The sequence below is a fragment of the Leucoraja erinacea genome, chromosome 32 (assembly GCF_028641065.1).
Source record: "Leucoraja erinacea ecotype New England chromosome 32, Leri_hhj_1, whole genome shotgun sequence".
Taxonomy (NCBI): domain Eukaryota; kingdom Metazoa; phylum Chordata; class Chondrichthyes; order Rajiformes; family Rajidae; genus Leucoraja; species Leucoraja erinaceus.
This window is the reverse complement of record NC_073408.1, coordinates 3,104,067-3,129,933: the sequence shown is the minus strand read 5'-3', so window position 1 is coordinate 3,129,933 and position 25,867 is coordinate 3,104,067. Positions and strand designations below refer to the sequence as shown.

General features: G+C 46.7%; 1 protein-coding gene across 3 annotated transcripts in view; it reads right to left on the bottom strand.

Moving 5' to 3' along the window:
• The window catches only part of nectin1b (nectin cell adhesion molecule 1b), a 336,983-nt gene that overhangs the window by 144,307 nt on the left and 166,809 nt on the right, over nt 1–25,867 (bottom strand). Inside the window, exon 6 of one of the 3 annotated variants that reach the window (XM_055660570.1) lies at nt 21,683–24,731. The exons of the other annotated variants lie outside the window; for them this stretch is intronic. Coding sequence (XP_055516545.1) covers nt 24,211–24,731 — 521 coding nt within the window. The 3' untranslated portion in view covers nt 21,683–24,210. Of the gene's footprint in view, nt 1–21,682; nt 24,732–25,867 lie in introns of those variants that run through there. 3 annotated transcript variants of the gene reach the window in all.

Genomic DNA, 25,867 nt, shown 5'->3' with positions numbered 1-25,867 from the left:
AACATTGATGAAGCCAAGTGCAGATTGGGTCACTACTGTGCAGAACACTGTTCAGCCTGCAAGAGTGACCCCGCTACCTGTCATTTTAATTCTCCTTCCATGCCCACGGATCTGTCTTCAAACTCCGCGCAGACAGCGCCCAAGGTCTGGATCGAATGAGGGTATCTGGCGCTGAGAGGCAACGGCTCTACCAGCTGTGCCACTGGTCTGCACCATACGTGACACCTCCTCTGCTGCTTCCACTAATACCCCTCTGTGTGTTTCTTCTTCTCACAAGTTCTAACTTTACAATAATAATAATAATAATAATAATAATATCTTTGTCATTGCACATAAGTGCAACGAGATTTGGGCACGCAGCTTCCATCCACTTGTCATAACTTAAACAACTGATACCATTTAGATTTAGATACCCCGAGAAACAGTAAAACAGTAAAACAGTCAAAACAGTCTAAAGTGCAAATGTGTCTGTGCCGGCTCAATGTACTGATCCTGATGATGGGTCCCTGACATGAAACACAAATAATTTCCCCACATATGATACCCGACCCACTGAGTGCTTCCGGCATCTTCATCTTTCATCTTCAAAACCAGTATTAAAACATATTTATATTCCTTGGCTTTTGACCCTGCTTGAGACTTTGCTCCTGTTTTAGTGCTTTTAATGTTTTTAATTTTATTGGTTTTACTTTCTCTTTTAATGTTTTTAATTTGGCGTGTAATCATTTTTTTGTCCATGATTAGTCATGTACAGCACTTTGTTGCAACAGTGGTTGTTTTTAAAGTTATTATTATAAGTTATTATTTTATAAGGTCATAAGTGATAGGAGTAGAATTAGGCCATTCGGCCCATCAAGTCTACTCTGTCATTCAATCATGGCAGATCTATTTCTCCCTCCTAACCCCATTCTCCTGCCTACTCCCTATAACCTCTTGACTCCCGCACTAATCAAGAATTTATCTGTCTCTGCCGTATAAATATCCCCTGATGTCCTCCACAGCCTTCTGTGGCAAAGAATTCCACCGATTCACCTCCCTATGACTAAGGAATCTTTTTGTTCCAATTAATGAAAATGATCTATCTATCTATCTATCTATCTATCTATCTATCTATCTATCTATCTATCTATCTATCTATCTATCTATTTATCTCCCTATCGATCATCAGGCAGCGCATGTCAACAAAAATGAATCAATGTTAAAGAAAATCGATAGCCCGCGCCTCTGTGAACAGGCCAACAGTCAATTGCCTAACCACAATGCTCAACCACAACACCTGCAAGTAAACATAAGTTTGGAATCCGAGCCAGATGCAGAAATCAAATTTAAGTAATTAGTTTAAAATATCAGTCATGCAGACAGTGAAACGTCTGGAGTGCTGTAAAGCCCAGCTGATCCAACGTCCTTCAGAGAAGGGCAACCACAACCTGACTCAGTCCAGCCTGAGTGGACTCATGACCCACAGCAATGCAGTTGATGGTCAATTGGCCTTTGGTGGGCATTCAACACCGGAGCTAATTGACGGGGAGAGTTGGTTCACCACAACACTGTGGCGGTCACGGCGGAGCAGCGGTAGAGTTGCTGCCTCACAGCGCCGAAGAACTGGGTTTGATCCCGACTACGGGTGCTGTCTGTACGGAGTTTGCACGTTCTCCCCGTGACCGCGTGGGTTTTCTCCGAGATCTTCGGTTTCCTCCCACACTCCAGAGGCGCACATGTATATGTAGGTTAATTTGCTTGGTGTATGTGTAAATTGCCCCTAGTGTGTGTAGGATAGTGTTAATGTGCGGGGATCGCTAGTCAGTGCGGACTAGGTGGGCCGAAGGGCCTGTTTCCGTGCTGTGTCTCTAAAAAAAAACCTAGTATTGTCCACACCTCATGAACGAAAGCATACAATCTAATCCATGCCAAGATCACATAGCAATGTGTAGGAAGGAACTGCAGATGCTGGTTTAGACCGAAGATTAACACAAGATGCTGGAGTGACTCAGCGGGACAGGCAGCATCTCCGGAGAGAAGGAATGGGTGACGTTTTGGGTCCAGGATGAGAGTCAGGGAAGGGGGAGACTGGAGATGTGGATGGGTACAAAGAGAATGTAAGGTGTGAAAAGGACAGATCAAAGCAGACGATAATTAAGGAAATATAGAACGGTTTATTCCTGACTGAGGGGAAGGTGAGGACACAAACAAAAACTAATCAGGACAGTGAAACTAGTCGGAGAGCGGGGGTAGAGAGAGGGAACGGGTTATTCTCTGAAGCAGGGTCCCTGACCTGAAACGTCACCATGTTCTTCAGAGATGCTGCCTGACCTGCTGAATTCCTCCAGCATTTTTGTATCCCTGTGTATTATCCAGCATCTGCAGTTCTTTGTTTTTACTTCAAGAGCCCCAACACCTCCTTTGTCCACTTGTCAAACTGCCTTTGCATATTAGTATTCTCTGCTTGCTCTGAGTGGAGTGCAATCAAATGGCAGAGCAATTTCCAAAATATAGGCTTCATACGGTTGTGAAATGTCTGTTTATAATACGTTAGCTGGTCCCGGCATAATGTAGCATGTACACTGTGTGATCAAGCAGCATCACAGCATTGCCCTGGCTGTGCACACACTCACACCTACAGAAGACAGATTGCCATTGATGCAGGAAGGTTAGTGAATTGGCAGGTACTGCAACATTTCTAACGCCTTAAAGAGAATCCAGCTTTAAATGACTGGTGTTTCAATTTTAAACCGATGGTGCTTTTAAAGGCGATATTCTAGTTTTATTACCCGGCAATTCTGACATTTTTACTGGTGCTTCGGGGATTCAATTGAAAGGGGGAGAAATTAATCTTCAGATGCTGGCAGAGGCTCCACGGAATCAACACTAGCTTCACTCACCTGCCTTCCAAGCAATCGAATCAATGGTTGTATGTCCAGCCTGATAGCCACAGCGGGCACCAGTGAGTAGAGACGAATATCTTGCATTCTCTAACTAAATATTGTTCAAAACCTCTTACACGTTTAGAGAGGTTTACATGCACCCTTTCACCTTGCGGAATTCACTGAATTATAGTATTACGTTAAAGTTCCAGCTCTGGGATTACACTCATATTTTACCCAGCCCAACCTACAATCCTGTACATCTTTGGAATGCGGGAGGAAACCGGAGCACCCGGAGAAAACCCACGCAGGATCCGGGGAGAACGTACAAACTCCGTACAGACAGTACCGGTAGTCAGGGTCAAACCTGGGTCTGGCAGCAACTCACAATTTTTTACCCCACTACTCAAACCTCACGTCAAAAACCTTGGAGTGATATTTGACTCAGCACTGAAATTTGACAAACAAGTAATTGTCGTGTTAAAGCTAGCTTCTTTCAGCTTCGGACGATAGCTAAAATAAATAAATTCCTCTAGTTTGATGACCTGGGAAAGATCATCCACACATTTATCTCCTCCCGCCTAGATTACTGCAACTCCCTTTACACTGGCATCAGCCAATCTTCCCTGTCCCGCCTGCGACTGGTCCAAAACGCCGCAGCGAGACTCCTGACGGGCACCCGAAAAAGGGACCACATCACGCCAATCCTGGCCTCTCTCCACTGGCTCCCTGTGCGGTTCCGAATACATTTCAAGATCCTCCTTTATGTCTACAAAGCCCTCAATGGGCTTTCCCCCACCTACATTAAAAGTCTGCTCACCCACCACACCACCTCCAGGTCCCTCAGATCGGCCGACTTGGGGTTGCTGAACATCCCGCGGTCTAGGCATAAGCTCAGGGGCGACCGAGCCTTTGCGGTTGCAGCTCCTAGACTGTGGAACAGTATCCCCCTTCCCATCAGAACAAACTGCCCCCTCCATCGACTCCTTTAAGTCGAGACTTAAAACTAATCTCAACTTCCAAGCCTTTCTTGACGTCCTCTGAGCAAGGGTGAGTATGTATTTATGTATGTACTTAATCTATGAACCACTGTTGTTTGTTATACTATTCTTATACCAATGTAAAGCACTTTGGCCAACGAGAGTTGGGTTTTTAAAATGTGCTATAGAAAAAAAGGTGACTTGATGAGGTGACTACTGCTGAGTTACTGTCCTGCCCTTCGTGGAGTAAAATTAAAGGGCTCAATATAAATTATATCTCACCCCTCAGCAGGTTACAGAATGTCCCTGGAGTCAAAGGGAGTATGTAGCGTGGAGATATGTCCTGTGCTCACAGCTGCCAGTGAGACCCCACTCAATCATAATGAGCTCTGTTTTTCACTGGCTGAATGAGGGGCGAAGGTAGCCAAGTTCTGGGATGAATGCCTTTGCTATTTTTGTCAGCCGCTGAAAAGATTCTTCTTTATCCACAAGGGAGCACCATCTGAAAGATGGCATCTCAGAAAATGTTGTGCTGGCTTCATGCTGCACAGGACATCAGTCTAGGTCTAGGTACCTGGGTCCCGAGAGTGGGATTTGAATTCACAGCCATCAGGTTTAATGGCCGAGTATTACTGACAAAGCCATATTTCTCTCACTACCCACACAGGATATTCCCCAAACTGTAAATAGTACCTGGGTGAGGAAGGGACTGAAGATGTTTAAGAAAGAACTGCAGATGTTGGAAAATCGAAGGTAGACAAAAATGCTGGAGAAACTCAGCGGGTGTGGCAGCATCTATGGAGGGAAGGAAATAGGCAAGGAAATAGGCAATGTTTCGGGCTGAAACCCGAAGGGTTTCGGCCCGAAACGTTGCCTATTTCCTTCGCTCCATAGATGCTGCTGCACCCGCTGAGTTTCTCCAGCATTTTTGTCTACCAAAGAACTGAAGATGCTGGTTTAAACCAAAGATAGACACAAAAAGCTGGAGTAACTCAGCGGGTCAGGCAGCATCTCCAAAGAGAAGAAATGGGTGACGTTTCGGGTCGAGATCTGAAAAAGGGTCTTGACCTGAAATGTCACCTATTCCTTCTCTCCAGAGATAATTGCTGCCTGACCCGTCGAGTTACTCCAGCATTTTGTGTCTTATCTTCGTTGTAAGGCAGTATCTGCAGATCCTTCTTTAGTTAGATTTAGGGCTTGCGGAATCAAGGGGTATGGGGAGAAAGCAGGAACGGGGTACTGATTTCAGATGATCAGTTGGCGGGGGCTTCAACGTCGGGAGCCTCGATCGCCTCGATGCAGCAGTTTGATTTTAAGCCGCGCCGGGCGGCGATGAAAGGCCCCGCGAACGGGCCGATTCAGCCCTTAGAAAGCGTCACCCCCACTGTCTCGCGGAAAGCAGAGATTTTAATCGTTTTTTTTCCACAGGATTACAAAACAGGGGGGGGGATTGTCCCCCACCTCTCAAAACATGGAGTGGATGTGCCACCCCCCCCCCCCCCCCCAGGATTTCTGCCCAGGTCTGGCCCTTTGTATCTGAGCTACACAATTGTGCATTCGATGAACATTCCCATTCTTGTACCGTACGGCATCTCACTTCAAACGAAAGCATTGCTGAATAAATTAATCATTTCCTTGTAAATCCTCTGACCCATCATGTCTTTATTTCTCTGCAAATTCTACTTGAAGTGTTACATGTCCTTCTTCAGTGAGAATCAAGATCACAGGCAAAAAATATACTTGAGGAGTTTATTAGCTCCCCTTTAAATGGGCAGCCTTTTTCAAAAAATCTGTTTTTGATTTGTACCTGTATATTTTGAACTATATTTGGACTTGACTATGTTGTAGCGAAGGATCACAAGGGCAGTCTCTCGGACCCAATACACTGCCCGCAAGTCGCCGAAAAAAATCATGTAAGTGGGACAGGCCCTTCATTCTCTCTCTCATCCTGTACACCCTCATACACACTTGTCTCCACCTTCTTACCTTCCAGAGAGACAAATCTGTGGAAGCTGAACAGGTGGCCATCCATTGCCAGGTTAGATTTAATGTTAATGTTTTATGTGTCATTCCTAACTGTCACTTGCGGGCGGAGCATCAAGGCAAATTCCTTGTATGTGAATACGTGGCCAATAACATTATTCATCGTGAAGTATTATCACATCATAAACCCCTCACTCTGCAGAAGCATCTTGAAATGCAAAGATACCCCAGGCTTAGTTTAGACTATTATTCTCATGTGAGATGCAGAATAGCAACAAAATAAATAAAGCTGTGCGATTTTGTTTAGTTTAGTTTAGGGAGACAGGGCAGAAACAGGCCCTTCAGCCCACCGAGTCCGCACCAACCAGCCTTTCCTGTACACTAACACTGTCCTATACACACCAGGGATAATTTACAATTATATACCAAGCACATTCACCTACAAACCCGTACGTCCTTGGAATGTGTGAGGAATCGTGGAGAAAACCCACGCAGGTCACGGGGAGAACGTGCAAACTCCGTACAGACAGCACCCGTAGTCGGGATCGAACTCGGGTCTCTGGCGCTTCACGCGCTGTAAGGCAGTAACGTTACCGCTGCGCCACCGTGCCGCCCAATGTTCAACAAGAATGCTACAACAAGTGTTTACGGAAGATCGGGATTCCAAGCTCCCTGCATCGCCCAACTCGCAACCAGGAAGATTAAACGCGAGCAAACAGCCCCACTATCTTTGAAATAGAAATGTTAATACTATGGGCCTGCTCTGTAATAGGCCCATGGTATTAGCCGGAGTGACTGGAAATCAGCAAGCTGGGCTGTGAACTCATCCCACCTCGTTAATGACGCTTCCTACTGGAGATAATGCAAAAGGCATATCCATTTATTTTTCCATTGAATGACACAATGAACTTGGCCGTAAATCTTAGAACATACACGCCTGCAATATTCACATCTTTTCCACAATAAAATACCAAAAAATAGTGCAGCGCCTCTGTGTAACACAAGCCCGGCACCTCTGGCTGCTCGAGCTGTTAATGTAAATTGTGAATGTATATTCGGGGAGGATCTGAATGCCTTTCCTTAGGAGACACTAAAAAAAAAGTTGAATTCAAGCGGCGAAGATTTGCCTCATGTTGTGGACAGCGATTGGGCGTCACACTGATCTCATCTTGTAGACAGTGTTCCTGACCCACACACTCACCTCTACTTAAGGGGCAGTGAGGAAGATTGGACTTAAACTAATAATGGATTTCAAATTGTGTTTCACAGATGGCTGGCGTCTGAATCAATATCTCCACAATAAGCTGCTTGGTCCTAATCAGAGCGTCACCTGTGGACTCTTGCATTGCCCTCTGTGTCCTTCCTCGAAAAAAAGAGAGACTGCGCTTCACTTCATAGGAAAACAACAGTTTCTATTTATGACATTAAACACTCGGATAGACACACAGGAGTGGAACAGCAACTCGGCTTGTCAGGCAGCATCCCTGGAGATCACGGAGAGGTGACGTTTTGCATTGGGCCTGTTCTTCATGAGACTGGAGAAGGGCCCCAACCCGAAACGTCACCTATCCATGTTCTCCACAGATGCTGCCTGACCCGCTGAGTTATGGAGCAGCAGCATCTATGGAGCTAAGGAAATAAGCCACGTTTTGGGCCGAAACCCTTCTGGAAATAGGCAACGTTTCGGGCCGAAACCCGGAAGGGTTTCGACCCGAAACGTTACCTATTTCCTTAGCTCCATAGATGCTGCTGCACCCGCTGAGTTACTCCAGCACTCTGTGAAACGTCACCTATCCATGTTCCCCACAGATGCTGCCTGACCCGCTGAGTTACTCCAGCACTTTGTGTCTTTCCCCGGTCAACCAGCATCTGCTGTTCCCTTTCTTCCACCTTTAAATGCGTATTTATTTAGCAACTATCACCATCAAAACACACCTTAAATCTCCACTGAGGCTTGGCCGATATGTAATCTGCACGTCACACATCCCAGGACTGTCATACGTTTTTTTAATCAAATAATGCAAGGCATTTAAAAGGCATTTGGACAGGAACATGGATTGGAAAGGTTTAGAAGTTATATGGGCCAAATGCAAGCAGGTGGGACTGGTGTAGATGGGGCATCATGGCATGTGCAGGTTGGGCCGAAGGGCCTGTTTCTGTTCTGTATGACACTGTTTAGTTTAGAGATACAGCATGGAAACGGGCCCACCGTTCACAATGACCCGTGATCACCTCTACACTAGTTGTTTGAGAAAGAACTGCAGATGCTGGAAAAATCGAAGGTAGACAAAAATGCTGGAGAAACTCAGCGGGTGAGGCAGCATCTATGGAGCAAAGGAATAGGTGACGTTTCGACCCAAAACGTCACCTATTCCTTCGCTCCATAGATACTGCCTCACCCCCTGAGTTTCTCCAGCATTTTTGTCTACCTGTACACTAATTCTATCCCACACACTAGGGACAATTTACAGAAGCCAATTAACCTATAGACCCTAAAGTATTTTCAAATCCAGTTAGTTTAGTTTATTGTCACGTGTACTGAGGTACAGTGAAAAACGTTTGGTGCCTGCTATCCAGTCAGCGGAAAGACAATACATGATTACAATCGAGACATTTACAGTGTATAGATACATGATAAGGGAATAATGTTCAGTGCAAGGTAAAGCCAGCAAAGTCCGATCAAGGATAGTCCTATGGTCCATATTCTGATAGTCCTATGGTCCATATTATTTATTCAAATCATGTGCTATGTCGCTCTTCCAGGGAGATGCTAAATGCATTTCGTTGTCTCTGTACTGTACACTGACAATGACAATTAAAATTGAATCTGAATCTGATCTGAATAGTATAGAAGGGCAGTCCAGTAAAACTCACAATAAAACAAATACCCAGCCACTTTGTGTGTAGATAGTAACAGTAGTAGCCCCCCTCGGTCGTGACTGTCCATGGGTGATGCATCCTGGTCGGATGCAAGCCTGGGCGATCGATGTCATATGGAGGACAGGCTGTTGCCCATGCAGCACGTCCCCCCTCTCCATGTCACTGATCGATCCAAAGGAACAGCAGGGCCATTACAGTTTGGCACCAGCGCCATCGCAGGAGATGCCAGAGCGAGGTTGTAGACAACGACGAACTGCCTTAGGGGCTCCGACTCCGGATTTTCTTGAGGTTTACTCCTGGAGCCTTTTCCATGACTGGAGATGGCCACAAGGCAGTGGAGGTTTTAAATCAGAGTTTTCCCTCTCCTAGATGGACCTGCCTTCCCAGGATGACGAGCCCCATCTGCCCGAAACTACTGGGGGCGGGAGCGTCTACCTTCCTGTGCAGGTCTATAGCACCTGCCCACTGCCATGGTGGGGCTTATTAGATAGGTTTTACAGTCACTAATTCACAAGCCATTCAAAAGACTATATGTCGTGTAATGAAGTGCCTGCTTTTGGCTGTCACTTGAATTATTTGATTGGTGGTGGAGAAGACAGCGAGACATTTGTCTAAATGTTCCTGATCTGTAGCCAGTCTGTACAATCTGTCAGATGTACAATCTCTCCAGAGACCAGGACAATCTCAGCTGCCTCCCCGCGATGGTATTGCAGGCACTAATTATCTGCAATGCTGTTCAACGTCCGTGTTTTGGAGAGGTGCTCGCTGACTGATCTCTGATCTTCAAGTCAAAGGATTGACAAGCACAGATCAGGGGTAACTATTCCACACAAAGGGTGGTGGGTGCATGGAACAAGCTGCCAGAGGAGATAGTGGGAAAAAACGTTACCACCCAGAGAGTTGTGAATTTGTGGTATTCCCTGCCACAGAGGGCAGTGGAGGCCAAGTCACTGGATGGATTTAAGAGAGAGTTAGATAGAGCTCTGGGGGCTAGTGGAGGCAAGGGATATGGGCAGAAGGCAGGCACGGGTTATTGATAGGGGACGATCAGCCATGATCACAATGAATGTGGTGCTGGCTTGAAGGGCCAAATGGCCTCCGCCTGCACCTATTTTCTATGTTTGAGGCTGGGACTATCCCAACTTTTAAGAGACAGTTAGGCAGGTACATGGATAGGACAGGTTTGGAGGGGCATGGACCAAATGCAGGCTGGTGGGATGCGTGTAGATGGGGCATGTTGATCGGTGTGGGCAAGTTAGGCTGAAGGGCCTGTTTCCACATTGTGTGACTCTACAGATGATAACCAGATCACGGAGTGGTGAACCAACAAATCAAGTCCCCTCATGTCCCCTTGGTGGCCTGAAGTCCAGATTCCCAGCGGTCCGTGTGACAGTTTTGAGATGTTTGTGATTTAATTTAGTTTAGCGATACAGCGCGGAACCAGGCCCTTCGGCCCATCGAATCCTCACCCACCAGCGATCCCCGTACACACATGTACACCAAGCCAATTGATCCACAAAACCTAGTGGGATGAGTGTAGATGGGGCACGTTGGTCGGTGTGGGCAAGATGGGCCGATGGACTGTTTCCATGCTGTATCACTCTACGATTCCTGTTGTTTGGCCCTTGTGCTTCTACATCTCATAGTTCCAATCACCAAACTGTGATTGTTAAAGAAGGTTAAAGGGCCTGTCCGACTATCAAAACCTAATTCACCACCTCTGCCGAGTTTGCCCTTGATTCACGAGGTCGTAGGTAGGTCGTAGCAGGCCGTGATGCTAGTCGCAGGTACTCGTGGCATCAAAGAGGTCGGGGCGTTTTTTCTAGCTGATGAAAAATGTCCACGAGTCAAAAAGGTCGTGAATAAGGTCGTGAAAGAGGGACAGGGCCTTAACTATCTTCACAGTGAATTCCTCAGTACCTGCAGTTCTCAACATTACTCAAATGTCTACTGTTTCCAGAACTTATTTATATTGGAATCAATTGTTGGAGTTGACTGCAAAGAGAACAAGTTAATGTATACAAAGTCAAATATAGTTCCTGCTACTGAAACTATGCAGCTTAGCTTGGAGATAGACACAAAACGCTGGAGTAACTCAGCGGGACAGGCAGCATCTCTGGAGAGAAGGAATGGGTGACGTTTCGGGTCGAGACTCTTCTTCAGACTGATGTTGGGGGGTGGGAAGAAAGGAAGAGGTGGAGACAGTAGGCTTTGCGGGGGAGTTGGGAGGGGGGAGGGGAAGGAGGGAGAAAGCAAGGGCTGTCTAACATTAGAGGAGTCAATGTTCATACCGCTGGGGTGTAAACTGCCCAAGCGAAATATGAGGTGCTGCCCCTCCAATTTGCCCTGGATCATTGTTAGCTCGGTTAAGCATACAAAGATACAAAAATATAATCAAGGGGGCAGTCTGCCTGGTCAGAGAATTAGGATGGGTGTGGGATGGAGAGAGAGGGAAAGTATCCGTTGCTGTCTGTCCCGCTGAGTTACACCAGCATTTTGTGTCTATCTTCAATACGACATCATGCCACATATTTTTCGGTGACCTGGTACGTCAGTCAATGATGCCGACAGTCGCTGAAAAAATCGCCAGGTGGGACAGGCCCTTAAGCCAGCATCTGCAGTTCCTTCCGACACAGCTGAGCTCGGACAGGCAGTTATAATGGACACTAATAATTTGACATGGAGCAAAGGAAATAGGCGAGGTTTCGGGTCGAGACCTTTCTTCAGAATTCATATAGGCGACGTTTCGGGACGAGACCCTTCTTCAGACCCGACCCGAAACATTGCATATTTCCTTCGCTCCATAGATGCTGCTGCACCCGCTGAGTTTCTCCAGCATTTTTGTCTACCTTCGATTTTCCAGCATCTGCAGTTCCTTCTTAAACAATCTGACATGATTGCAATTACAAAGGCCTCATCCATAATGCATTCAGACTGTTGACTGTTGAATAAGCGCTTACCTTATACTCACCCAGTTAAATTGGTGATTTCAGCCAAAAATGGGTCCTTAAACAATTTAAATTGACTGCTTCCATCTTGTAAACAAAAATGAGAAGAAAACGATGTATCTGACAAAAATAACTATCTTCATTCATCACCACAATGTTCAGTTGCATCCAGAAGATCATTGCTACACTAATCACACCTCGACCCATTGTGTGTGGGCGCATCAACACTGCCTGAATTCAACAGAGCCTTTAAAGTGGTGAATTAAGGATGGACGCTCATTGCAGCACAGAAAAAAGCCAGCTCACTTCAAGTTGTTTCAAGTTATGCGTCTGTAATTGAGGCTTATGGTAGCAACAAAGGGTTAGGGCCACGTCTCGTCAGCGATCTAGTTAGCTGTGATAAACATGGTGGGGAATACACAATCCCAACCATGAGATCAGGTCGTGTTTTGGAAGCACAACCACACTGCTAAACACACTTAACTCAACCAGACGGAAAAGGAGATTTTCTCTCTGCAAGACTAGCTTAGAATAATCATCTTGCTAATCAGACGGAGATGACTACACTCATCTGCCGAATGCCTCCGAGTAAAACAACAGGCAGCCGAGCGTTCTAGCGTAGTGACTCGGAAGCTGTAGGTCGCTGGCGATAGGCAGGCCAAGGAGAGACGCTAATCCCATCCACTCTCTTCATCGCAACTGTGTGATTATAGCTTCGGTCCCAAGCAGTCTGCACCACATCAAGGTTGAATTACATCAATAAATAAATGAATGAATGATTGAATATTTTATTGTCAGAATGTGACCAGTCACAGCAAAATTCTTTGCTTGCACCCCCAAGGTATGTCAATAGTGGTCCATAAAGGGCGCCGACACTGTTACAAAGTATCCCGTGCACAGGGTTCCCCTTTGTTCCCCCCCCTCACGGTGGGGTCCCACCCCCCTCCTGTCCCTCCCCCGTCCCCCCCCCCCCCCCCAGCCCCCTCCCTCACTCCGACGTGTCCGTCCTAATCCGTCGCTCAGCGCCCTCATCGATCACCCCACACTCCCCTGGCAGGAATGGAATCACGTTAAATTAAACCTATCTCATAGTTAGAGTCATAGAGCACGTCTTGTCCAAGTTGGCTCAGCTGGGGGCATTCTGTACAATGGGCCGTATTCCTTCAACTATTTCTATCAATGCTTCTGTCCTAATGTCTTTTGAGTGTGAAGAAGGGTCCTGAAACGTTGCCTGTCCATTCCCTCCACAGATGCTGCCTGACCCGCTGAGTTCCCCCAGCACTTTGTGTGTTTTTCTCAGGGCGCCAGCATCTGCAGTTCCTAGTGTCTCTGCCTTTTGAAAGTCACAATTATGTCGACCTCTACTGGTTCTCCTGCTTCTGGCAGCTTAATCCAGCCATGGATGGACTGCCCTTTGGTGAAGACGTCCATGAAACCTCCTGACCTTAAGCCCATGCCCTCTAGTTTTGGAATCCTCTACTCTGAGTAAAAGACCTCTAGGTTCTCTCTACACACTCCCGCCGAGCACCAAGACAAGGCTATGGATGGAGGTAAATTTCCTCTGCAGAGCCCCCATCAAATAGAGAGAGTAACATTCCCGACATTTACCCTGCCCCATCAACATAATTAGCTTCCAATGGATGTCACTTCAGCGAGGTGCGACTTTTATTCATGGTGGAAGCTCTGTGAGAAGTTGGAACAGCTTGTCACTGCGGTGATGTGGACGGTGTTGAGAGGGCTGATGATGCCGGAAGCCATCGGATGCCCACCCACGTTTATGGATGACAGAGAGGACAGCCCCGTCACACAGGGCTGGAAAAGTGGAGCGAGGGGGCCAAAGTCCACACGTCTAACACCAGCCCACACCCACCACAAACTGCTCTCAAATCTCAATACACAACATACAGCATCACCAAGTATCTCCAAGTGCACTGACATTTGTTAGTTGCTCGAGCCTTTAACAGATCTGAAATCAATTGTTGAGAAACCACAATGTGAAACATTAAATGCAAGGCAAATAAACCACAATGGTTGAGAAATCCTAGTACTTGGGCGTTTCATCTCATGATCATCGCACCTTAATATCAAGAGTATTTATATGCAGGTCCACCACTGATTTTCTGGCTACTGGCAGTGCAGCGTCTCCTTTAATACCGGGCGGCTCTGCGATGGCAGTCTCGCCTACAGCCTGTCTGTCCTTTTGTCTTTTTTTTTTAATTTCTAGTGTGTTTTTAAAGTTTGTGTTAATGTTCTCTGGTTTGTTTTATGTGGGGGGGGGGGGGGGGGGGGAAACTTTTTTTTCAATCTCTTACCTTGCCGGAGATGCAATTGTTTTCCGGATCGTATCTCTGGTCGCTCTGCGGCCAAACATCGTGGAGCTGGTGGCCTCGCTCGGGACTGATTTTGAGCCCCACCGCGGGGCCGTGGATTTACCATCGGAGCCGATTCCTTGCCTGGGATCGACACTCCAACCGCGGCCTGCGGACTTTAAATTCGCGAAGCTCGCAGTCTCGGGAGAGTCGCAGAAGGTTTCGACTAGCCCCGACCCAGGGTCGATCGCATGGCGCGGTGAGCCGAGATATCCCCCCCCCCGACACGGAGGGCCTGCTGCCGGCTACGGGAGTCAAGATCGTCCCGTCAACGGAAGGCTCGAGGCTCCCGACCGCGAGAGATCAAAGAAGGGAAGAGATTTAACTTTTCTTCGCCTTCCATCACAGTGGGGAATGTAGAGGAATCACTGTGGTGGATGTTTATGTTAAAATGTATTTTGTGTGTTGTGTTGCTTTTTATTGGTATGACTGTATGGCAAATCAAATTCCTCGTATGTTGCAAAACATACTTGCTAAGGGAGTAAAGTATGAGTATATCAGTATAATAAATTACAGGGGAGTATTTGAAATCTCTGGTGGGAACGGACTCAGTGGGTCGAAAGACCTGTTTGTGCGCTGTATCTCTAAAGTCTAAAGACAACTTCAACATTATGGGGACGAGACTGCATTCCGAGAATGAAGCCATGTCACTTGTGCATGCGAGAAACAGAGGAAAAAATATTGTATTCACTTTTTGACACAAATTTTATGAGTGAATTTTATTCCATATCTCAAATGTCTAGACGAAGAACTGTGAATTTTGTGACGGTCAACTTTTCCTTCACCCAAACATCCGTAAAGTGGAGTTAGCTTGTACTGGATGTAGTGATCTTTATTCAGCAGTCACGTGGCTAGCATGCTGAAAAGAAAAAGGAATCTAAAATGCCGGAGCAGGTTCTGAAGTCTGGATAGCGGGAAGTAGGAGGGTCTCGACCCGAAACGTCACCCATTCCTTCTCACCAGAGATGCTGCCTGTCCCACTGAGTTACTCCAGCTTTGAAGTCTGGATACGACACCTCGTTATGCTGGAAACAAAGTTGTGAGAGTCCAGATACGGCACTGAATCAAAACCAACAGTGGAATGAAAACAGCAGGTCAATTGTATTTTAATTTTGGATTTTTATTTAAAAAAAATGTTCCCCCTCCCATTGTAAGATTTTAAACATTTTCACACAGTTCGGCACATGACAGTATAGGCAGGATCCACCAATGGAACCATCTTCAACCAGAGAATCGGTATAAAGGGAACCAACAGGAAAGAAAGCAGCCAGTAAAAGAGATTGCATCAGCAACTTTGTACAAAACAGTTACACAGTACAGTTCACAAAATGGGTTTCATCTGCACAATAGTTAACAAGATTCAGTGGACATGGTAAATAAATGCAGGACACTTCAAACATAACCATGGCAACCTGCTGGTCTAAACAACCAGCCATAGTTACCTACATCGCCCCGTCCAAAATTAATTTGTCATGAGGAATTAGGAATGTCATGCCAGTGCACATTGGCAGAGTAAGATGGGGCAAGAATCCTGGAAGTGGAATGGAAGAGAGAGCGTGATAATCTTCCAATTCCCATATCCGAGCTCACATACCCGACAAAAAAAAAAAAAAAAAACCATTCACAAAAAAGTGTCCATTTTCTTCAAACACAAAATCCAGGAATTGAAATGAGTCGACAACAAACAGAACCTTACGACAGATACTGCTCATTGGTAATTAGCCCGGTACAGTCTGGGGAAGGGTTGAAAAATCCAGCGGCGACCAGAACAAGGTACGACTCTTTGGGCGGCTACTCACGACCACGCAGGCTTCACCCCGCGACATGTCACCCGTACGGTCGTGAGTCGTCTCCTCAGTCGCCCAAAGAGTCGTAGCGTCTTTCTGGTCCCCGCTGGATTTTCAACATGTTGAACATTTTCGGCGACCATGCAACGACCTATGACGGGTGCCGGCAATCGCCGAAAAAGTCACGTAAGTGGGACAGGGCCATAAGGTCGACACAGCCAGGACTGGGCTCCCTGCACCAAGGAGACAGGAATGAGACACTGTTGTCAAGGACTGGGTTTCCCATTGAATCGTATCCTGCGGTAAATTAATATTCTTTGCAGGACACAAACAAGGCAATTAGAAAAAAAAAGTAGGAGTAACTTAGTCAGTCCCAAGAAACAGTCATCCCTTCCCTCCAGAGATGCTGCCTGTCCCCGCGGAGTTACTCCAGGTTTTTGTGTCTATCTTCGGTTTAAACCAGCATCTGCAGTTCCTTCTTACACTAAGAAACAAGCCTGGTGCCTGAATATCAATTTTATTTTACTGGAGGAATGTGCCAGTGAAAGGATTAGTTGCAATTCCTGCTGAGACCCACTTAGAATTTTAAGCACTGTTGACAAATTCCTGCTTTTTGTTGATCTACAGGTCTACGACCAAGTGGTTTTCAAGGACACTTACAGACTTATTTTTTTTCCCTCAGCAAACTCTTTCTTTCTCTTTCTAAATAGCAAATTTGTAAAGACAGTTCTGGTCCGAGAACACTGCTCCTGTTCATGAAAAGCTGCAAATACAGGGGTGGGGGTGGATTGTTACACTGAATTCATTCTATTCTGCTCCGAACCTCCGCTCCTGCAGTTGCCGCTTTTGACCAGGGGCCCAAAGCTGTTCCCTTACATCACGTACACAATAACCTTCCTTGCTGAAAATCAGAAAATAAATCTACAGAGGCCGGATATCCCAAATACAAAAAAAAATGATGGATTGGTACAATATTGTTCACAGGGTCGGGAGGGCAAAGGTTTAATGTAACGCTTTAAAGGAGGTCGGAGAGGCAGGTTCTTTCAAACCGAGGGTGATGAGTGGATGGAATGAGCTGTCAGAAGGTGGGACCAGTGATAACATTTGAACAGGTACAGGTTTAAGGGGATAGATACAAAATGCTGGAGTAACTCAACAGGACAGGCGGCATCTTTGGAGAGAAGGAGTGTGTGACGTTTCAGGTCGAGACCCTTCTTCAATGGGGATTTAGTATGGATCAAAATTGACTAATGGGTTTAGCTAGTTGGCATGGATAAGTTGGGCCGAAGGGCCTGTTTCTGAGCTAAATTACACCATGAATCTGTGATAAAACAGTAAATGCTGGAAACTCCTTGCACATCCATCAGCATCTAAGGGGACAAACAGAATTCACATTTCTGGTGTGAGACTAATTCAGATTCTCCTTCCACAGATGCTGCCTGACTGATGAGCATTTTCTGTTTCCTCCAGCTTCCCTTCTTCAACTACCTGAAGCTTTTCCAAGTGTTTATTTAATCTAATTGGCAATTTGATGCCAGCAGCAGCTAATTATACGCACTCCAAAATGCTGTCGCATTTGAGTATAACAAGTCATTTTGATTTCTTTACCCAGCCAAACTGGATTCCTAGGCTCACTGTCACACGAGGATAGAGGAAGACAAGGAACAGGTGGTGGCCATTCGGCCCCTCTAGGCCTGCTCCTCTACTCAGTAAATTTCATCGGCTCTTTTTTCCCCTCATGATGTCACAGAGGCCCCCCCGACTCTCAGTGTGAAGAAGGGTCTCGACCCGAAACGTCACCAATGCCTTCTCTCCAGAGATGCAGCCTGTCCCGCTGAGTTACTCCAGCTTTCGGTGTCCATCTCACGCAGAATACAGCGTAGCAAAGCACAGCAACAGGCCCTTTGGCCCACAACGTCAGCACCTAACATGATGCCAAGTTAAACTAATCTTCTCTTGCCCGTGACACATATCCCTCCATTCCCTGCAGTTCAGTGTGCCTATCTACAAGCCTACTAAGGCCAGATTTGTATCACCTTCCATCATCTCCACTCCTGGCACCTCAGAGTAGATTCCATGCCCCTCACATCTCCTTTCAACTTCATCCCTTTGACCTTAAAGCTATAGAGTTGGATTTAGCTCTTGGGGCAATGGGAATCAAGGGATATGGGGGGGAAAAGCCAGAATGGGGTACTGATTTTGGGTGATCAGCCACGATCATATTGAATGGCGGTGCTGGCTCGAAGGGTCGAATGGCCTACTCCTGCACCTATTGTCTATGCCCTCTAATCTTGTACATTTCCCCCATGGGAGAAAGGTTTGACAATTGAAGGGTTCTAAAGGGGTTGTGGGGAGAAGGCAAGAGAATGGGGTTAGGAGGGAGAGATAGATCAGCCAACAATAGACAACAGGTGCAGGAGTAGGCCATTCGATCTTTCGAGCCAGCACCACCATTCAATGTGATCATGGCTGATCATCCACAATCAGTACCGCGTTCCTGCCTTCTCCTCAATCCCTTGATTCTGCTATCTTTAAGAGCTCGCTCTTGAACTATCAACCCCCATCTGTGCCCCCGTGTTTACATCTATCAGGTCCCCTCTCAACCTCCTCCGCTGCAGAGAAAACAATCAAGTTTGTCCCAGCGTTCCTCCTCGGTAATAGCCCCATACCCAGGCAGCATTCTAGTAAAGCCCTGCCGCACCCTCTACAAAGCCTCCATCTTCTTCCTACAATGGGAATGACCAGCATTGCCCCCAATACTCCAGTTGCCGCCTGACCAACGTTTTATGATCTCCTGACTCTTGGACTCTGTGCCCCCGACCGATGAAGGCAAGCCAGGTATAGGTCTTCTTCACCACTCTATCTACTTGTGCTACCACTTTCAAGGAGCTTTGGACTGCCCGTACAAAAATATATCAATCTCAGTTTCAATAGACAATAGACAATAGTGCAGGAGGAGGCCATTTGACCCTTCGAGCCAGCACCGCCATTCAATGTGATCATGGCTGATCGTCCCCAATCAGTACCCCGTTCCTGCCTTTTGTATTCCCAATTGTATTCCAGCAGATTCAGAGTTTTATCGAGGCTGGGGAGTGGTGGGGAGAAGTGGGGAGGTTGGGGAGGTTTGGAGTTCGAGTTCTTTACACATTTTTGGCCAGATCATTCGGCTCAGTAGCGCAGCGGTAGAGTTGCTGCCTCACAGCTCCAGGGACCTGGGTTCAATCCTGACTACGGGTGCTGTCTGTACAGAGTTTGTACCTTCTCCCCATGACCTGCGTGGGGTTTCTCCGGGTGCTCCAGTTTCCTCTCACACATCCAAAGACATGCAGGTTTGAAGCTTAATTGGCTTGGTATAATTGTAAATTGTCCCTGGTGTGTGTAGGATAGTGTTAGTGTGCGGGCATCGCTGGCCGGCGTGGGCTCGGTGGGCCGAAGGGCCTGTTTCCACCCTGTATCTCTAAAGTCCTGCTTGATTTTATTCTGGAGCAGCAAAGCTACAATTGTATGTATTGTTATTCTTGACCCTAGAAAAAGGTTTCTCCATATCGACTTTGTTAATTGTTTTTCTCTCATCTCCTGGTCAGCTTGCCACTCGGTTATCAGTAGGCAAGGCGATTCAAGCCATGTCCATTCAGAACTTCACCCTCTCATTCCTGGTATCAATTCAGGGAATCTCCACTGCTGGATATCCCTGCTGAAGTGTGGTGCATGGAATGGAATGGTAGTACTGCAGTGAATCTAAATACAACTCTGTGAAACTAGCATATCTCTCTTTAGTATTCCACTTGCATTCAGATAAGAGCAACATTCAATTAGCCTTTCTTGAAAGTTTCTTGTCCTTATCCCCTGACTTTTAATGATTTATGCACTCCCGAGTCCTTTTGTCCTTCCATAGTCGCTGCTTAACATCCATTTCAAAACGCATGATGATGTAGCTTCCTTGGGTCCAGAGCAAATGACCTCAAACTCCAACGGCGAACTGCAAATGCCGTAATTAAATAAATCACCTTGCCCCACTGGCGAGACTCCAACACTCGCCAAGAGTTATAACGCCTAGTCTACTTCACAGGGAATATTCATTCGCCAATTGTGGGAACTCTAAGCTTCTGAATCAGTCCCTGAATGACTAATATGTGCCACCCACGGTCAAGCTCCAACCAGTGATGTCCACAACCACACCTTCACCTGGGATAGGCAGGTAGAACGCTCCAACTTCCAGAAAGATCAACACAGGAGCATAAAACACAACAAATTACACAGAGGTGATGAATTACGGTGTCGCCCCCCTCACTCACTGCCTGATGGTCCACAGTTGCTGTGTGTTCTCTCTCCCCCTTTCTGTTCATCAGGTTATAAGTTCTGGGAGCAGAATTAGGCCATTCGGCCCATCAAGTCTGTGCTACCATGTTGTTGTCTCCCTGATATTTAAACCCCTGACATCAGACCCTCTCCCTCAGGCACCCGACTGACCACCATCAGCCAGCTCAGTGTCACCATGATGTTCCAACCACCCTCAAGCCCAACACATACCTACAGCCACTTGCTTCTGAGGATGGACTGTTGATAGTTGCAACGCCTCACGGCACCATTCTGCCTGTCAACGCCCAGAGTTAAACCCGCAAACAATATCCCAGCTAAATGCCACAAAATAAATCTGCTATGTACGAATTCCTAAACGTGTAGGAGGTTTAAAATGCCAAAAGTGATTTGAAAAAGGTCCTCGGGGAAAACTATTAAAATTTGAACCGAGTGAAAATCAGCAAATGCTTTAGCAATGTCAGAGATAATTACTAATTCAAATCTCTCTCACCAATGGAACTGCCTGGCCTCTGGTGCCTCTAGAAACCTACGGATAGGTTTTGAATGAGCCCAGTGCCGTGACCTCCACAGCTCCCTGCAGAGAGAATTCCAAAGATTCACCACCCTCTGAATGTCCATAGGTTCATTAGTCATGGGAGCAGAATTAGATCATTCTGCCCCTCTAGTCTCATCCGACATTCGATCATGGCTGATCTATCTTTCCCTCTCAACCCCATTCTCCTGCCTTCACCCCATAATCCCTGACACCCGTACCAATCAAGAATCTATCACTCTCCCAATGACTTGGCCTCAACAGACATCCATGGCAATGAATTCCCCAGATTCATCACCCGCTGACAAACTAAATTCCTCCTCATCTCCTTTGTAAAGGTAGGTCTTTTTATTCTGAGGCTTGTGCCCTCTGGTCCTAGATTCTCACACTGAAGTGTCTCGACCCGAAAGATCACCCATTCCTTCTCTCCAGAGATGCTGCCTGTCCCGCTGAGTTACTCCGCACTTTGTGTCTATCTTGCAGATGCAACAAGTTGGTTTGCCATTTTATGGTAAACAAGGCAGATATTGCCAATGTAGAAGAGGGGATGGATGCTGGGCACAATGTGGACTTTGATATGTAGTGGGCCATGTGTCCATTGTTGACCCAGATGAAGACAACACTGACTTGCCCCTCGAGGAAGTACGTTACCCAGTGTAGAGTGGAGCAGTGTGCACATCTCTGGTACAAGCACCAACGAGATTGCATTGATCCTCGCCATTGTGAATGATTTAAATACTGAAAGCGCCAATGAGATTTTTATCGCCCTACTTAGCTTCATAATTTTTCAAATTTTTTGGGATAGAGTCATAGAGTGATACAGTGTAGAAACAGGCCCAACTTGCCCACACCGACCGACATGTCCCAACTACACTGGTCCCACCTGCCTGCGTTTGGCCCATATCCTTCTCATCCTGTCCTGTATCCTTGTGTACCTATGTAAATGTTTCTTAAACATTTGGCAGCCGTGGGCAGATAAGGACAGATAAGGACAGTGCTGGCAAGTTGGGGGATAAAAGGCAGGCGATGGCCGGCTCGATTCTTCTCTTAAAAGAACGTGGTTGAAACAGCGACAATTGTGTTGCAATCAGTGAGCTTCATGCACATTTACTGATCCTTGTCTTTTGCAGAAGACATTCTCAAACTGTCAAATATTACCATTTGCTGGCTTAGTAACTCAGTGACGCGACCAGTACACAGACACAGTTCAGTGCTCCAACATGATTTTGATAAGGGTACAGGACTGAAATGTCATAAGCGATGGGAGCAGAATTAGGCCATTCGGCCCATCAAGTCTACTCCGCCATTCAATCATGGCTGATCTATCTCACCCTCCTACCCCCATTCTCCTGCCTTCTCCCCATAAAACCGACACCCCTCTAGCCTTGTCAAGTTTTATGCGTGTATCTCCCAAGGGTTGGTAGCAGTGTAGTCTCTCTACCCCCTCACTCTGTGGCACTGCCCCTCTGTTTCGGCAGCTGCTCGCATTGTCCCCTTGTCTCTACCACTCTCTCGTTCAACATCACAAGGCAAGCTGCCTTTGCTTTGCATGCATTTCTGTCTACAGAAGGCTGAAGGCTAGATCGGGATTTGTTCCTTGGGCTGGAGGAGACACAGTCTCGAAGCCAGAGCAGTACAATGTCACAATTATAATTTACCGATAACAATTTTGCCACCGCGTTTGTAGGCGGTTTTCAAATGTTACACTTAATGCATTAGCAATTGTGGAACAAAGGCAGTGCTGTGCTGCCTGATAGCATCTTGCTAGGCTGGGATGTTGTTTGTTACTCTGCACAATGCCCATGTGTTATTCTGTGGGAGGTGTAACGCTGCCTGCAGCACAGACCTGCTGCCCACAATCAGACAGACTGCAATTATTTACCAAATTAAAACGGGAAAGGAGGATCGAAACTGGAACGTCGTAAGTCATTATTTGGTGAACAGGCTGGCTGGGCTAGAATTGGCACATCTGCAGCTGTCTGATGGCACTCAGTTCTTACAGCACACTCGCACCTCATTCAGTCAGTACACTTTAACATTGTATATATTTATGACACCACCTCAGATTGCACAGCAACCTTGCACCAGTCTGGGCTTGGCATTGCACTAATCGCTGTGTTCAACGTTATTGTATGTAGACCGATCAGTTCACACGCTTCGTGTGAATAAGCAACTGCACTGGTGCTTGTGACAATAGACTAATCCGAATCGCTCCTGGATCAGACCAGCATGAGGGTCCAGAACGGACAATGACTCTGGTCCTGTGTTGAAAGATTGACTCCCCCCCCCTCCCCTCTCTCGTCGTTTGACCAACTAACGCATTTCAATTTTGGACATCATTAGTAAGCAGATGATTCCTTCACTATTCTAACCATCTGACTAACATTTGCATATCCCTCACACTGCACTCCTGTCCTCCACTAACAACCCCCATCGAGAGTCAATTGATTGGGGACCGTAAGGAAAGGGAGAGACATATTTGTTTTCCCAAAAACATTAGGGGTTAATTTACATCAAACCAGACTGGAGATGGACATGTCGAAGTGCTATTATAAATGTGATATGATGAAATATACATTATAGTACAGAGCTGACATTAGACAAAATGGAGCACATCAAACATTTTGTTCAAGAGAGCTTTGAAACATGCATCGATAGACTCAACGATTGAACCTCAGTCTTTTAAAATGCTGCAGAGGTTTGTCAGGATTGGTGAAAGGAAACGCTTCCTTGCACCATGGTAGCTCCACGAAAAGGGACACAATTTTGACACTTAAGGCAACACAAACTCACATGCAGGAATGTCAGACCGGGGCTCCATTCAGGAGGGGAATGAATGAAATTCACTTTTTTTTCTTGCAGGCAAATTCATTTTGCTTCAAAGCAATTCGAAAAAAAAATTGACAATTCTGTGACCTTAAAAAAAAAATTTACAAGTCACTTAAGGTGCCCAACAGAACTGTGAATGGTGTTAAGAGTTATGTCCGATTTAAAGAAATTTGGCCTTTAGAGACTGGTTTCAGCTAATGGAACGTCCAGTTGCAGAAGCTACCAGCTGGAGAGTTAGTGAGCATCAGTTTTCCCCACAACCCCTCCACTGAGTGGAGTTTTATACGTCGCTAATTGCACGCCATGTTCAGTTACCACTGGCTGGTCGACAAGAGCAAGTTATTTAGTCATGTCCATGTTAGTGGTTATAAATTAATGGCTAATATAATGAGGGTTAAGGTAATGCAGCCACAGAGTGCCTGCCTGACTTTCCAGTGTTTAGCACAAGTTATCCGTTGAGTTTAGTGGTGAAGCAACAGCTTTCTTAGCAAGTCCAGCTGGCAAAGAGTGGGTCTCTCCTCATTAGTGATGCACATACAAGTCACGTTTATGAAATCATTGTCTTTAGAACTTTTTTTTTTGTTGTTGTTGAATGAAATGTAAATAAAAAAAACAGTAATGTAATCGTTAAGACCTTAGCTGTTGCAGAGTTCTTTACAGGGGACCACCCAGGCTAGAGTTTGGACACTCTGATTTTGCCCCATATATCAGCTCGACCACTCTAGACATACCACTCTTTCTTTGAAATGATGGAGCCGTCGTTCTGCGAGACCATGTCCTCTGTCAGATCGGGCGGATACTGGAAGCTCAGGGTCTGCTCGTCCAGTTCCTCCTGCGTGTCGCTCTCGTCCACCGTGAAGTACGGGCGCTTGGAGTCCGTGTCGAAGTCGGCGCCGTCTCGGACAACTTTCCTCTCGTTCTCGTAACTTACGTTCATGGAGGAGAGCTTGTGGTCCTCGTCAGACTCGGGGTAGGGGAGCTGCTGGGGACCGGGTGGCCTCACGCCCGCCTTGCCGTAACCGTTGCCAAAGACGTGCTTCTTGGTGTTGTAGTCCCCCTTGAAGGTCCGCTGCCGTTTGCGCACCACCACCACCGCTATGATGACGGCGACCAACAGGAGGAGCGCACCAGCGCCCACAATGGCTCCAATCATCGTCATGTTGACTCCGCTCTTGCTGCCATCCCGACCCTCGGTCACTATGGCTCTGTCCACTTTGTTGGATGGTAGGGGTTGAGGGGAGTCTAGGTAGGAAAAGACAGATGGAAGGGACAGCGTCAGTCCCGTGGTTTGAAAGATGCCGGTGACAAGGGAGGAGGGAAGGGAGAGACAGAGGGAAGGGGAGAGAGATGGCTGATATCAACAGTCTACACTGCCCCACCTGACTACATTAAACGCTACTCGTCCCACCGCTGCCTGACACACCTCCACCTGTGGGCGGCACGCGATTATCACCCAGGTAAAACGCTGGAAATCAACGTGCAAAATCTCACGGAAATTTACTGGGTTGGGCAGAGTTGAGCCAAAATATTTATTTCTCAGTCAATGTTGGCTGTCCCTGTCTCTACACCAGTCCTTAACAATGCCCGCAATGTGAATCTCCGCGGTCTTGATATGGTTTGTCCATGGGCAGTCACACGCACACGCACAAGCATGCATACGCACAAACACGCACACACCCAAACATAAACAAGCACATGCACAAACACGCACATGCACAAACACGCACACGCACACAAACGTACACGCAAAAAAACGCACACAAACGCACAAAACCACACACGCACAAAACCGCACACACACACACACACACAATCACGCACGCCACAAAAACCAATAGTTAAAAGATGGATAATATTTTACGTCCCTGTAATCTATTACCTCGACCCATAGAAACATAGAAATTAGGTGCAGGAGTAGGCCATTCGGCCCTTCGAGCCTGCACCGCCATTCAATATGATCATGGCTGATCATCCAACTCAGTATCCCGTACCTGCCTTCTCTCCATACCCCCTGATCCCCTTAGCCACAAGGGCCACATCTAACTCCCTCTAAATATAGCCAATGAACTGGCCTCAACTACCCTCTGTGGCAGAGAGTTCCAGAGATTCATGTAGCTCGACTTTTCTTACAAACACACACACACCCCGTAAATAATTTTCCTACCAGCCACCCATTCACAATATAAGTGAACAAAGTGCTGAAGTAACTCAGCGAGTCAAGCAGCATCTCTGGATGTTTCCGGTCGAGACCCTTCTTGAAAACCTGACCCCGAAGTCTGAAGAAGGGTCTCGTCCCGAAACGTCGCCCATTCCTTTTCTCCAGAGATGCTGCCTGACCTGCTGAGTTACTCCAGCATTTTGTGTCTGCCTTTGATGTA